The sequence below is a fragment of the Anopheles coustani genome, chromosome 3, assembly GCF_943734705.1.
Source record: "Anopheles coustani chromosome 3, idAnoCousDA_361_x.2, whole genome shotgun sequence".
Taxonomy (NCBI): domain Eukaryota; kingdom Metazoa; phylum Arthropoda; class Insecta; order Diptera; family Culicidae; genus Anopheles; species Anopheles coustani.
The window spans coordinates 56,377,634-56,392,173 of NC_071288.1; the positions used below are offsets into that span (position 1 = coordinate 56,377,634).

The 14,540-nt window shown below is 40.3% G+C and overlaps 3 protein-coding genes across 3 annotated transcripts in view; 1 reads left to right on the forward strand and 2 right to left on the reverse strand.

The window, feature by feature from the left end:
- Positions 1–411, reverse strand: part of LOC131260865 (dopamine receptor 1) — a 69,655-nt gene extending 69,244 nt beyond the window's left edge. Inside the window, exon 1 of the mRNA XM_058262705.1 lies at positions 355–411. Within this exon, the coding sequence (XP_058118688.1) occupies positions 355–411 (57 nt within the window). The remainder of the gene's footprint in view (positions 1–354) is intronic.
- A 5,532-nt stretch (positions 412–5,943) lies between these two features.
- Positions 5,944–8,340, forward strand: LOC131263369 (mucin-2-like). The gene has a single exon (XM_058265560.1). It carries the CDS (start codon positions 5,944–5,946, stop codon positions 8,338–8,340), a length of 2,397 nt encoding a protein of 798 aa, XP_058121543.1.
- Positions 8,341–13,338: 4,998 nt separating this feature from the next.
- The window catches only part of LOC131260701 (DNA polymerase epsilon subunit 2), a 65,801-nt gene continuing 64,599 nt past the window's right edge, over positions 13,339–14,540 (reverse strand). The window contains exon 4 of the mRNA XM_058262500.1: positions 13,339–14,410. Within this exon, the coding sequence (XP_058118483.1) occupies positions 14,144–14,410 (267 nt within the window). The 3' untranslated portion in view covers positions 13,339–14,143. The remainder of the gene's footprint in view (positions 14,411–14,540) is intronic.

Below are 14,540 nucleotides of genomic sequence, written 5' to 3' on the forward strand. Positions count from 1 at the left end.
TACCAATCATAAGGATTATAGGAAATTGTCAAACCAAATATCATCTGTAATACCCCTGGTGAAGGAGGGAATCGTATTGGCAAAGCTATGGCCAACCTTCCTTCGCCAATTTCCAATTTTGTCATGTTGCCTTATAGATTTAGTCCGCATTGGAAAAAAAGGAAATAAGCAGATTGAATCGGGCACAACCGCTGTTAATGAAGAATTGTAGAAAAGTAGCGGTACAAAATTGTGCCGTCCAAAGGCGTACGACTCGTTCAGCCTGCCACAAAACTTGCAACCACGTAGAAGCTAACGAAAAACTAACCCGGAAAACTAACATAATCAAATTGAAAATCAACAATTGAACTTTACCGTGCTCGTGCTCGACAGATATCCCAGCGTCCTGATGTCGATCATATCGATGTCCATCCTGACTAGAGTTGGGCTCCGAATAGTCGGAAGATTTTCCGTTCTCCTCCGCTGGAGAGTGGCGTCCCGCTGGCTCTGCTACTCCTGCTGCTTTTGCGGAAGCTATTAATTTGGATTTTCCGCCTCCGTCGTTTGCTCGCGGCAAACCGCCCGTACCGCAATCAGCAATGAAAAATGGTTACGTTTGTTTGGATTGCGCTTTTGTTACACCTGCGGTAGGTTATGTATGATTGCGCGGACCGCACATACAAACACCCGGTTCCAGCTTTCAGACCACCGGAACCATCATTACGTTGGATATTTTCCTTTTTCCAGCGATACTTTAAACGTACGATCCCGATGGTTGAGTGGTTCAGAATAGCCACCGAAACGGCATGGGTCCATAGCGAGACACATCAATTCTTGCTGAATGCAGACGAGTAACGGCTAAGCATAACTCAGCAGTTAACTGACAATTTCACAACGCCACAAATGACCTCCCTCGGCTGAAGCACTGGTTTACAAGCATGTTGCATCACAGCGCACACGGTGGCTAATTCTTGGCGGACCACATTTTCACCATAAAACTTTCGTATTTGTTTCATTGAACTAATCACTGCGCTTAAAATATAACGCGATGTTTTTTCGCGACGTCATGGGAAATTTTTGCACTGAAATTCTTGCTCGAAACTTTTTTTTTGTTATTATTGCTTCCGCTTCCTTCAACACAACCATAGATTGATGGTACAATAAAACTTATAATAATGAATGAAACAAAAAAAAACAGCCACCGCTTGACCCCAAGGCAACTTCCTTAGCGAACAGTAACTTTTTTTCCCTCTCTTCTCTTTTCTTTTTTCTCGCTGCTATTTTTATACACGAACCCGTTTTTCACGCCAGCGCCACGAAAGATGTTCGAACTTTGCCTTCCGGCAGAAATTTTTCCACCCGGCTGGGTGCTGCTTTTCTTGTTCGCACACTGATGTTTCCGGTAACTTGCCCTTTTCCCCGGAGACGCGAAGGAGTTAGAGAGACAGGACGGCCACCAAGTGATTGTGAAGCGATTGTGATGACTACGCAGGCCGGGCGTACCAGGATGCGCCTGGTGGTTGAATGATCCACGAAGCCGAGAACAAAAAAAGGGGTAGTTGATGGCGAAGTTTTCGCACAGTTTAAAACTCCACAGTGCTTGTGCGCGCTTCTTGTGTCGGAGGAAAATCACTTAGAGTCGCTTTTATTCACGCCGTCGGTCCCGGCGTTGGGATTTGACGCTTTCCGAAATTACACCACGGCACATCGCGTCTGTATTGTTCCATCGTCACAAACCCGAGGGGTGGTGGAAAGTTGTTTTTCTTTTCCCTTTGGGAGAAATCATGTGGAGTTTAGGTAATGTTTACCAGCTACACTGAGAAGTGCTGCCCTACCCTTAAACGTCTTCGTTTTTCAAGGGTAAGGAATTAGCTCACATTTGCTTTTTGAGCACAAAAAGAAAAAAAAAACACAAACTTTCCTCCTTTCGTGCCGTGATCATTAGAACCATACAAAGAATCTAATCACCGGTGCAAAACTTTCCTTCGGGCCGATGATGTTCTTCGATCTGCGCACTTTGGCCAATCGGGGGCCATGATGGAGAGCGCAAATGTGAGATGCTTTCTAAGGTGCCATCCGTTACGCTGGGAAAGAAATGTCGAACTGACAAGTTGTTCGCGACGCGCACTCCGTGTTCGTGTTTTCTTCGATGAAAAATTTCCGTTTAGCTTGGCCCCAACTTTGCTGGCCCGCTGGTGAAAAACACGCGATTTCCTAAAGCGAGCGCTCGAGCGGACGCATTGCTAGGCGGATCTAATTGTCCATCCGTGAGAATTTGACCGCACCATTTGCTTACTCCGACTGCGGGAAAGTGTTTCAATGCGCCTTGCAGTTAGCGATTCGATAGTACGCGAATCCGGGGCTCTAGAGGTACAATTCAAGCACACGCAAACAATTCATGATCCCCACGCGCTTTATACAAACGATGAGACAAATAATCCAACACGCTGCACATGATCGGAGGTTCGTACGCACCGACACACGCCGACACGTGGTCCACGCAACAGCGTCTCATCTTTTATTCAAAAGCCCCATGCTAAGATTACAATCGGCAGCGTTCTTCCCCCATTAAAGTTTTGCGCTCCGGCCACTCCGACCGGACCCTAAATCCCTTCACACATCGGTTGGGCCTATCACTCACATTCCGGGTGCTTGCTGCACCTTCCCTAGTGATTCGAACATATGACCTAAGTTTCGTGTAGAACTTTTCGTGGCGGCACAATGCATTGGTCACTGGTGGCACTAGTTGGTTGTTAGATACCGCAGGACATCAACGGTGTGATGTCTGTTATGTTACCAACGCATTTGCTTCAGCACGTCGATGGCTTCCTCCGAATCGTGACACTTGCTTTTATGGCTTAATCCAAGTTCTCGGCCGACAAGGCGAAATACGGTAGTACTTCCACGATGTGGTGAAGAACGCTCGCTATTCGCACTCACGAGAGCTACTTAAGGACCTCACAAAAGTCAAACAGAGCATCAAACACTAACAAGACTGCCACCCACAACGAGACAAAATGTGCCGAGCTATGTTAGCAGAAATGACAAACCATCGAGAATTTCCTCTATTTTCCGTACCACTTCCTGTTGATGATTCTGCCTACTTTTTAACGTTTCCTACCCTCCCAGCACAGAGAGGGAGCAGCGGTGGCACAAATTAGCTGAAGCCCGGTTGGAGCAGGTTGAATAGGAGCTGCACCACCACAAAACGATCCGGTTGGGTTCCTAATGCCACCGTTACTGGCGGTGACATCGTCATCCGAAAGCTCACGGCTAACTGGCTATCCCCGACTCGGAAGGACTACGAGATGGTCCGTAATGACGCGCGCGAAAATGACTGATTTTACTTGGTTTACTGAGTCTTCGTGCTTTGGGTTCGGCCTTTATTCTGATTTCACTCTCAAGCATCCTCGAACACTTCGTTTCGTTACTGGGTAGTCCTTTCGGGTTGGAGTGAATGAACCTTCTATTCGGGTGAAGGAATGAACTCGGTAATATCCAGCAAGGGAATTCTAACAAAGCTTCGTCGTTTTCAAGCATTACTAATAGATGCATACTTAACGTATGGCATAAAGGAATGTGTTTTCATTCACTGTCTTTTGAGAATAGTCTTATCAGTGTTATTGCTATGGGCAAACATATCCTATCAAAAGTGGAAAATTCAACACAAATTATCTATTTACAAATAACTACCGAAGGTAAAACTATTTAAAATCCTATAAATTACTTTAGATTGACAAGTAGAATATTTATACGAATAGCATTTGAGCACTTGACAAGACTTTTAAGATAATCTTCTTCTACCTGAATTAAAACCTTTCTGATCTTAATCGTTTTTATGCAATTCTGGCTTCAAACTTGCGCACTGAATTAATTATTCTGGCCATGATTTATCGCCAGAAATGCTCCCCCGAAATGAGTAGCAATTAATTGCATTCTTTTGCACTCATGTTTCCGAATGTACCTATAATACATCCAATATGTCAGAAGTCGGCTGAGCGTGATTAAATTGCCATTGTCCCCGGTCTACCATGCGAACTAATGCAGCAGACGTAACCCTTTTGGTAAACACATACATTCATACGCTCTTCGAGCAGTGTTTGGTCCTATCGTATTTTCAGAACAGATGTTAAACGTTTCGTCACACTGCACGCAGACGTTATTTATATCACCTTTCAGCAAAACGCTGGAAGGGTAAATGCAAATCCACGTTACGCACTAGCGCTTCTCGTTAGGTTACAAGATTCCTGACACACAGAGTTGTTGTCAGTGTCCGCCCGGAAGGAGGCAACGGTGGAGTGAGCGGAGGGTATTAAGAAGTACAGTATGTATCAGGAAAATGCCTTACAGTTGACTCGAACTGAGCAGCATCACCTTAGTATGAGAGCATGGTTTCTGCGTGAACCTGAATTAGAGCTCCCAACTACACAATAGCGCCGAAGACAAGAATTCTCATGATGAAGCAATAATTAATAGGACGACAAATAGAAGCTTCTACGCTAGAAGACCAAGTTGATTCTAGTTACAGAATCAGAATTCCTTGAAAACATGGTTAATTTGCAATCCATCCAACCGGAAATTAATTAATGCTTGAACATACCAGAGTGCAGAATGGAAGATGCTTCCGATGTTTTAAAAGTTTATCTCAAAAACCCTGCTCTTGTTATGCATGCATGATAGTGAACCCAACAAGCTTTTACCGTTGCATATCCAACATACCTCATTGAAATGGGTTAGGCTAATGAAAATATTTTTCTTTGGCTTAATGACCGTTTTGGTTATTCCAGTCAGTTAAAGGCTTAATAGTCTTTTTTTCCTCTGTATACGTATCTATAGTGCTTTCATACAAGGCAGGGATCGATTTCGGGTATGATTCGAAGCCAAACAGCCGAACAAGGGTTCCCTATGCCGCGTGTCCTGATTATCTATCCAGATTATTTATTTCGTTTCGAACTGTAAGTGTACCTACAGTTAATTTAACTGTATTTTTCCAAATCATAATTTTACCATAATCGGCTAGTTTGCGCTATGCTTTGAACTGAGCTTGAATTAACCACAATGTCATATTAATTCCATTGTTTTTTTATTATTCATTGCAAGATCATAAAGCAAATCTATTGTTCACTTTCAACTCAAAAATGCAATTTGAAATCAATTTCTCAACTAAAATTCTTAAACAATTTGAATTATATTTAACGCCAATGATAAGAATATCGATATCTGAAAACAATTTGTGAAGGCATGATGAACTAAAAATTAAAACCATTGAAAGTAATTTACTTTTTCCTATCCGGTATTATGAGATTATTATCCACAGCTCTTTTGATTAGTCATTCTATTCGAGAACTTCTAATTTATTTTTTTTAATAATCAAAAGACTCGATATTTTGTGTATCATCGACCCATGTTCCACCGTTTATCGCATCATTACGATCAATCTGTGTTGCTGTTAGATATTTCCTACCAACCCAAATCATTTACCTAAAAAGGAATAGCTTGTAACTTAACTAATTTAAGAGAAACATTCATCAGTATCAATTTTCGGGAAATATTTGACAAAAACAATCAAACAAATGAAAAAAATGTGCACCTTCCTGTTGTCAGTGATTTATGTGAATCAATGAAAGTTCCTTGTTTGACCAATACAACAATTGTCGCATCTGATATGTCCAACGATTTGGATACTTTTCGCTCACATTTTTTAAGAGAACGCTCGAGAATTTTATCGCAACCTGGGCGGGAAAATATGTACATTTCTATGTTTTTTAACGCTTTATCTGACATCTTTGATCTGCGATCGCACCTATCGGCTGTCCGTGTTTTGGTGAAATGCGTCCAACGAACTACGAGATAACTGCGCCTTCAATGGATCCGCGTTGACCATCGTCAGTTCACTCGTGGACATTCGAACCGAGCCAACGTGAAAATAGATGCGTTTGTCGATCCAAACGTGTTTATCGCAAAATGGCAACGAAATCGTCGGAAACGCGACAACCTGTAGCGTGGTTGATCAATATCGTGTTACTTCTAATACTTGCAGTGCGTTCGAATAGTGCTGCAGAGTCCATTTGTGAACGGATTGATTTTAACGACATTAATACGTGGAAAGTGCAACAGTGTTCTGGTGCTTTTCGTGAAAGTTTTCGCTTGAGTACTTACGCATCCTCTCCAACATTCCGACCGTTCCGTGACCGTACTACCTACTATCTTTCGAATGATGTGCGTGGTATAAGCTGCACCGAATCTATTAACAGTTTTTACATGAATCCGTATACGGAAATACGCATGATTTACCAATTGATGTTTTACAATCCTTGTTCGTTGACGCTCATGGTTTACGATCTCGACGTGATCGACATGTTCGGCCAACCGATGTTGGCACAAAATTGGACAACCCGTGCACAAACTTCCACGTGGAGTTTATTCGTTGGAAAAGTGGAACGAGAGATTCGGCGAGCAAGAATATTGCTACAGGCGGACATGAGTTCCGATGGGCAACTTGCGATAGAATACATCACCGTCTTCAATCCGCTTGTGCTGGAGGAGTTTTGTATGGTACTGGATGAGTTCTACACAACAACCGAGATGACAACGATTCCAACAAGGCCTACAACATCGATATCGTATACAACCACTAGAAGCACTACAAGGTCGACATCAACATTAGCACCAACAACTACAACGCCTATGACCACTACAACAACAACAACGACGACACTGACGACCACAACGACGACACCGACGACTACAACGACGACAACGACGACACCGACGACCACAACGACAACATCTACTACTACAACGACACCGCCGGCGACTACAACTGCTATGCCTACTACGCCAACGACAACGCCGGCGACTACTACTACGACACCTACGACTACTACTACGACACCTACGACTACTACTACGACACCTACAACTACAACTACGACATCTACTACTACAACTACAACGCCGACGACTACAACTACGACACCTACAACTACAACTACGACATCTACTACTACAACTACAACGCCGACGACTACAACTACGACACCTACGACTACTACTACGACACCTACTACTACGACACCTACGACTACTACTACGACACCTACGACTACTACTACGACACCTACTACTACAACTACAACACTTACAACTACAACTTCAACAACAGCAACTAATATTACTATTACACCTACGAGTACTACGATTACCTCCATCGCCACAATGCCGAATACCACCATAATGATTCCAACAACGATCCCCATTTCTACAACAACTTTCTCTTCAACTTTATCTTCCATGGTTTACTCCAGTGAACCATCGTCTGCAACAACGGAAACAATAACATTTCCGCCGACAACAACTTCGACGCCGACACCTGATATCAGTACCACCGTTATCGATACAACTACAAGGAGAAGACGTACTACCACTAACACACTGGGAACAACGATAATGTCAACCGTTGATTCCATCAGTACCATAGAGATCACTCCTTCGGCCTCAACTGAAACGTATCCAGTTACAACCCCAGCAACAACACCTACTACTAGTACTTCTACTACATCTAGTACTACAACCCTGGCAACAACACCTACTACTAGTATTTCTACTACATCTAGTACTACAACAACAACATCTAGTACTACTACTACAACAACAACTACTACTGCTGCGCCTATTGCTACCGTACCAACAATTCCATCGTCCGTTCCCATAACAACCATTGATCCATCCTACATTACAACCACAACGAGTATTCCTTCTCCAACATCAATATTCACCGAAGGATCGTCTGTGACTGCATCCAATTTACCAACTTCGTCTGAAGGAACAATAATACGTACAACGACGACTGACATTTCTGCATCGTTGCCAACAACACTTCCGATTGCAACCGCGTCTAACGAATCCATTGCGCTTTGGATAGCACTGAGTGGAATTTTCATCGTTTTGTTCACCTTAGCATCTGCTTATGCTCTGTACGTCTATGTAGCTGGTATTGAGATCAGTCGTGCTTTGGGGGGTATCGGAAGCCTCTTTACTTGCAGTCGATTTAAGCGCTCCAATGATCAGGATCACGTTGCTCCTCCCGGACCGAACAGCTTCGATCCGTACGATATGTATTACCATCTACAAATGCAGCAACAGTTGAAAAGTCGTCTGCGGCCGATGCACAACAGCGTCAGTAGCATAAGCAACAATAGCAGCAAAGCGATTCGTCAAAAGTACCCGCGAGCTAGTGTGAACCCTTATCACCATTCTGTCATAGGATCCGGAAAGGCACTTCCCTTCGGTCAGCCACGCTTGGACCTGATGGACGATATCGATATAATCAAGTACAAGAATAGACTGAACCAACTGTAGTGCACGCGCACATAGCGAAGTGTTCGTCTGATATGTTGGACATGAAATGAGCAACGGAATTCAAACACATCAACAACAGATTGTGAACAGTGGATTTTATAAATTAGATGGATGTCAGCTGCATGCTCATTAGTTGTCGGGTGTGTTGCGACAAATTCATACTATCTTTACGGTGGATTAGAATTTATTAAAAACGAGCGTTACGTCTCTAATTCTGTGTTCTGTCGATGCTTAAAGACCGACCAGTCACATCTATGAACTGTCCGTGACTAAAGGATTTGAAAATGCAATTTCTAATGGCTCCGAGCCGCTCAGGGCGCATGCCCCTACGAAGCTTATCACTGAAGGGGAAATGATTCATTCTGAAAAAGAAAGCAACAGATAGTTCATGCAAACGAAACTTTTCGAAGTGATTTGTAAGTTGATGTTGCCAAGGATAGTGTACAATTTGTATGTCTTAAGTTCGAGGTAAACCCACAGGGACGTTCATGGTGCAAAGGAAAAAACAAACAAAATACAATGTGAGAATAATATTTTTATACAACAGGAGAACATTTTATAGATTTAAGTTTTTTTACTGTACTTTTAGCAACAAAAAGCTAAATAAAGTTATTGTTGTTCTATTACACTTTTTGTTTTGTTTTTGCGTTGAAACTGAAACTAATATGTCTTTGATTATTACATAATAAAGGTAAATTTATAACATCTGCTTCAACAATCTTTAAATTATAAACTCCTTCAATGCTAACATATGCACACGTGAGAAACAAATGACAAAAACACCTTTTACAAAATTGTTCGACTTCCACCATTATGAATCATCAATCAAATGTTAATCAGCAGCATTCATATTCAAACAAATTTTGTTCTACGCTGTAAATATTTTCAATATTTCATGTTTTGAACTTCACAGTAAATATTTATATTGATAAATAGCTTATTTTACTATTTTTGTGAACAACTATCTCACTATATGAGAGATAAGTTGATCAATATTTTTACTTGCGGTAGATGAAGAATCTATGGATAAGCTTCATAGTCATCATGTGCTCAACAGGTGGAAGGTGCTTTTAAAAATTTCGTGTGTCAAAAGTTCATCATAGTGCAAGCAGTCCTTAGGAAATATTTTATCAACAGCATAAGCTTCTTTCCAAATTGTTTTAAAGTCAAAACTACAGGCAAAACTTACAGAAGTTTCTCAACTGCAACATACAACTGTTTCTATCATAAATTTATGTATTCTAACGACTTTAATTTTAGACACTGCTTCAAGCGTTTCGTTCATTTTCAAATATTTCATCCATTCTTCAGTCTTGATAAGCTCTAGGAAAGATAGTAAGTGTAAGAAAAATCAGCAATGGCAGTTGCTAATTGCAGAATGACAAACTATAGCATACTCGGTGAGTATTCATCAAATTATTCAATCGTTTCGTAGATCCGTCGGCAGCTACGGGAGAAGCAAAACATTTCTGTCGAATTTGCAGTGAAGCTTCAAAACCTTTCAACCACTCAATTTATCTCCATTTGTTTAAACCTACTCCCGCCCGCAAACCGTACGAACGTTCGTTGAAACAACCTAACCACAGTTACCGCGCGAAGTGTTCCAAAGAGAAAGGGAAAAAGCAATATCCTTGAACGAACAACACACCACTTTATCCACCTTTCTTCACGTTTTTCAAAGTTTAGTGTGCCAGTTTGAAGAGGGTTTGTATCGCACAATTCCTACGCATGCTGCCCCTGAAAAGTGCCATAAGTAGAATACGGTGGAAAATCTCGTTTGCCAACCACCGCAACGGAAATGCCTTCGGAAGCAGTAATAACTTAAAAGGAAGAGCGTTAAACTCTCGATAGCGTTGCCAAATCCGCCACTTTTACGCACCTCTTTCCATCATATCAAACAGTTTGCGTTATTTGCATGAAGCCAGAGGGGGTATATTTTCGTGGGGTTTGTTTTTCTTTTCGATCACATTCCTTTCGTTGCAAATTTTCGTTTACCTCAACAGGGACAGGGAATGACATCGAAAGATAGACGGCATAAAGAGAACCATGATCTAGAATCGGCAAATCGAAAATCTTATCAAATCGTCAAATCACATTCGTTCCACCAAACGCCCAAGAGTCTTGTCTTTGCGCAGCCATTCCGGAAGGGTGAAACAGAATTCAGCCGTACTCAAGGAAATGTTCGATGCGCTGCTATGTGTAAGGTAAGACACTTGGAATGATATGGCGCAAGCTGATTTGTTTACCTCAAGCCATCCGTAGTATCAAAGTGTTTGTGCTGGTTTGTGAGTTCTTAGGACCGGAAAACCATGTCCCGCTAGGTAAAAAATCCACATGAAACCGAAAATCATCATAAATAACCGACACCAATGAGCCGTACCAAAATGAATGAAGAGCATCTGATTTATTTCCGATTGAAAATTTTTAATTTTTTTTGCGGTTTTTTATTAAAAATAAAAATACTAAAATAAATATTAACGAACTTCTAATTCGCATAAAGAGCTTGCTACAAGGTATGTGTTTACCACGTTAGATAAAATTATGAAAACTATCTCTCGAAAATTCGGCGCTCTTTTCGTTAATAAAAATCTTAAAATTATCATTATTAGGAAAGATCTTTCTTTTTCTAAAACTTGTTTTTCTAATCGAAGCATGTATATGCTTTGTTCAAAACAACCTCATATCTCTAACTTCGTAATGAGACAGGTCTGTTAACGAAAGCACCAAATTGTTTGTAAATATGTTTTATCTGAAACGTGTCCTTGGTACAAAGTAAACATAAATCGTTCTCCTACGCAGATACGTTTTGAACATACGTATCATTTGTATCATTTGAACAGGCCGCTGTATTGTAAGTGGTATTCAAACGTTCAAACGTTTGTTGCGATCCCGCTTGAATCTTTTCTATTTAAAATTCTTATCTTATGAAACAATTATTCTACTTTTTGTCTAGTTTGACAATTTATTTATGTTTAATGCAGTTCATCGGTTCTTGTCATTGATTAGTCCGGTATTGGACGTATACTAAAGGAAAATGCTAATTTACCTCTACCAAAGGGCCTGAAGCCAATCATAAGATTGAAAATTAATAGCATGATTAAAATTTTGAACCGCCACTGATTATGATAACTGAATCTGAAGATCCCCAGGGATCTCACTCAAATTGGAAAATTTTACTTGATTAAATGTTCTAGAAATTACAACTAATATTATTTATATACATAAAACATTCTTTTTCAACCTCTTGTCATCACAAAAGAGAGTCGATACCCATTAAGTGAAAAAAGTAAAACGTGGAAAAGTCTCCTACCTACTGAAAAAGCACCAGGTTAAACTCTATTTAGGAAACTATTAATCGCAACCATAGATTCTATATAACTGAGCTAGTATCATCTCATTTCTTCAGCATGGATGTGATATCTGTACAAAAATATAATCAATTGAATGAGTTTTTTACACGGTAACATCCTTTATCAAAAGATGTTTATTTCAGTTGCAAATAATTGCTTTATTCATTCTCATCTTCGCGGGTCCCTGAACACTCACATTTATCCTGGTCGCAATTTCCGACATTAAATTTCTTGGCGCGGCAGTAAAGCTGACATGCTTTAGCAGCGACAGCTCTATTTTGGGAAGAACAAACATCTGCACTGATGCCCTCGAAGCAAGATAGTACAGCGAGGATTACAAATAAGAAAGCGAACAAAAACTTCATCTTAACGTACTGGCTTGGTCTTTTCGTTCCCAGTTACTAATGGTACATACAGCGTTAAAACTCTTCAATTTATATTCTTCGAAGCCACACCTTCGTTTCAATCTTCGAACACGATCGACAACGTGTTTGACGAGACACGAGTGAACCAATGCTTAAAACTAACTGTTCAAACACTGTTCGAATGGCTGTACCGAGACGTGAATCACATCCGTCTCGGTCCAGGGTCACAGTTCTGGAATTTTCCAACACGACCTTCAGGTCGCATTGCTTTATGCACGTGGCAGCAATTAATCGTGGTAATCGTGGCAAAATCTAAAAAAATATGTGAAAAATCATGTAACATATATAGCAATAATCTGATTAATGTAAACCTGATGCTCTTATTTTTTTCTATCATGCATCTGTGCATTAATCATTTAAAATAAAAATTTCATGATCGAAAAAAAAATCTGTATATTATTTCGTAAAAATATACAACATAATAGGAATACCTTTTACGTTAAGCATCTAATAAATCGATATCATGCTCAAAAAGGGTGTTTGCATTTTAATTCACACTCGGAACATCATCCCATGCTGTGGTGGTTGGCATCAGATGAAGTTATCAAAAATATTTTAAACCTTCACCACTCTGCTATGTGATGCTGCGTGAAGGTTCTTCTAAAATTTTCATTATTTAATAACTTCATTCAAGATATTCAATACGACATGTTGTTAGTTTTTTTCTTTCACTATTTTACATCAAAGCTTATTAGGCAATTTTCAGGCATTCAGAATTGGTGGAATTATTTTTCTGTTGCATGTTCCGGGAGATCCGTAAACTACGCAATCTGCGTGTATGCTTATAGTAACAGAAATTTCAGGCATTAAATTAAACGATAACTCTAAGTCTGTTATGCAAATGAAGTACAATAGGACACTGTTTGAAATATACAGAAGCTTTCGTACGCAACGTAAAATTCTGAACGTCGTAGAAATGCAAGAGAGCCACATGGAGGTCAATTTGCCATGAACGAGGTAACAGCAAACCAATTGGAAGTGAAATGGCTAAGATATAAGGAGGGTTGTTTTACTGGCTCCCTCACTAAAACCAGCTTCTTACATTGTTCCTTCATGAATGTCCATCAGAAGGACTGTTCATTAAGTATTACTTTTAATGTCGCAGTTGTTATTACCCTTTGTAAAGGGAATAAAGAACTGAAATAATCAAACGCAAACTTAATAGTTAAAATAAAAAACAGTTTGAATTTTCAACTTTTGCGACATATTTTATTACATTTTTTCACGATTTAAGCAACTTTTATTGCTGATTCTATTGTACTAGGGATTATTGCAGACACACGCGCCATTCACGCACATGCCACCTTTGAACTTCAGGTCCTTACACTTCAGCGGACAGAGCACTTCCGCGGCGGATGGGAGGAGTTCTTCACAAATCAGGTCAGCTCTGCTTTCCGTAACAAATAGCACCAGCGATAGCATGGCCAAGGTAAAGACGAGGGCAAATGTGAATTTCATTTTGATTTGTTAAAAGAAATATGTCTTCTTTCGATTTATTCGGAGTAGATTACCGCCTTCTGTATACTGATCCCTCTGAACTATAAGGAATGAATGCTTGTCTGCGCGAAAACTTTTATTTAGTAGCCATTTCGAAAATAGAAATCTGAGGACACACGATTTCGTTTTCCGTTTTCGCAGTGCGTCACTGTTACGGTGAGTTGGCTTCACCTGTTTCAACAATGACGAGACAATGTATGAAGGTTGGAAGATTGTATTTGTGTATTGGTTTCTTCAGGAAACAAACGGAACCTGCAAAACTCGTATAGACGATATAGATTTAACGATGACGATTGTTTAAACAAATGGATCAGAAAACAAAACAAAAAAATATACACTTCTCAGCACTTTGACGTAAAGAATATGAGTGTACACCAACGCTAGAAAATTTATCGATGGCAAAGAAAAAAAATGTTTCTCAGTTTTTGCCATAGTACCAACCATTATTGTTTTATGGTTTGCCCCATGCATCTTTTCTGATTTGGCTGAAGTTTCATAAATACTTTATTTTTGTTTTTCGGTTCCAATATATTATTCCTCGTCAGGTATTTGAGAATCTTCTATAGACCGATTGCAAGGATAGTATACTTTAAATGCAAACTTTGATTTTGGAAAAGAACCTACATTCATAACCGTACATTCTTGCTCGGTAGTTTGAAACCCCTGGCAAGGATCGCCTATCGCAACCAAATCTGGAAGTGGATACAGTGAAAGCGCAGCATCATAGTTCCAATGTGTTGGAAATGCGACTGGTGTCAGCGGGGCAAGCGTACCTTGGTTGATCAGCGTCCGAGCAAACTAGAAAAAGATGCAAATTTTAAAAATGACAAAAAAAAACAGGTGAACTTCCTATTATAAAATACATAAGAGCAATGTGTTGGAACCGGTGTAACGTTTCGGTGGTTCCAACGGAGCTAGCCGAACAGAA

Bases quoted from the DNA above. Each gene is read 5' to 3' on its own strand.
- LOC131263369 (XM_058265560.1), top strand. From the start codon at position 5,944: ATGGCAACGAAATCGTCGGAAACGCGACAACCTGTAGCGTGGTTGATC.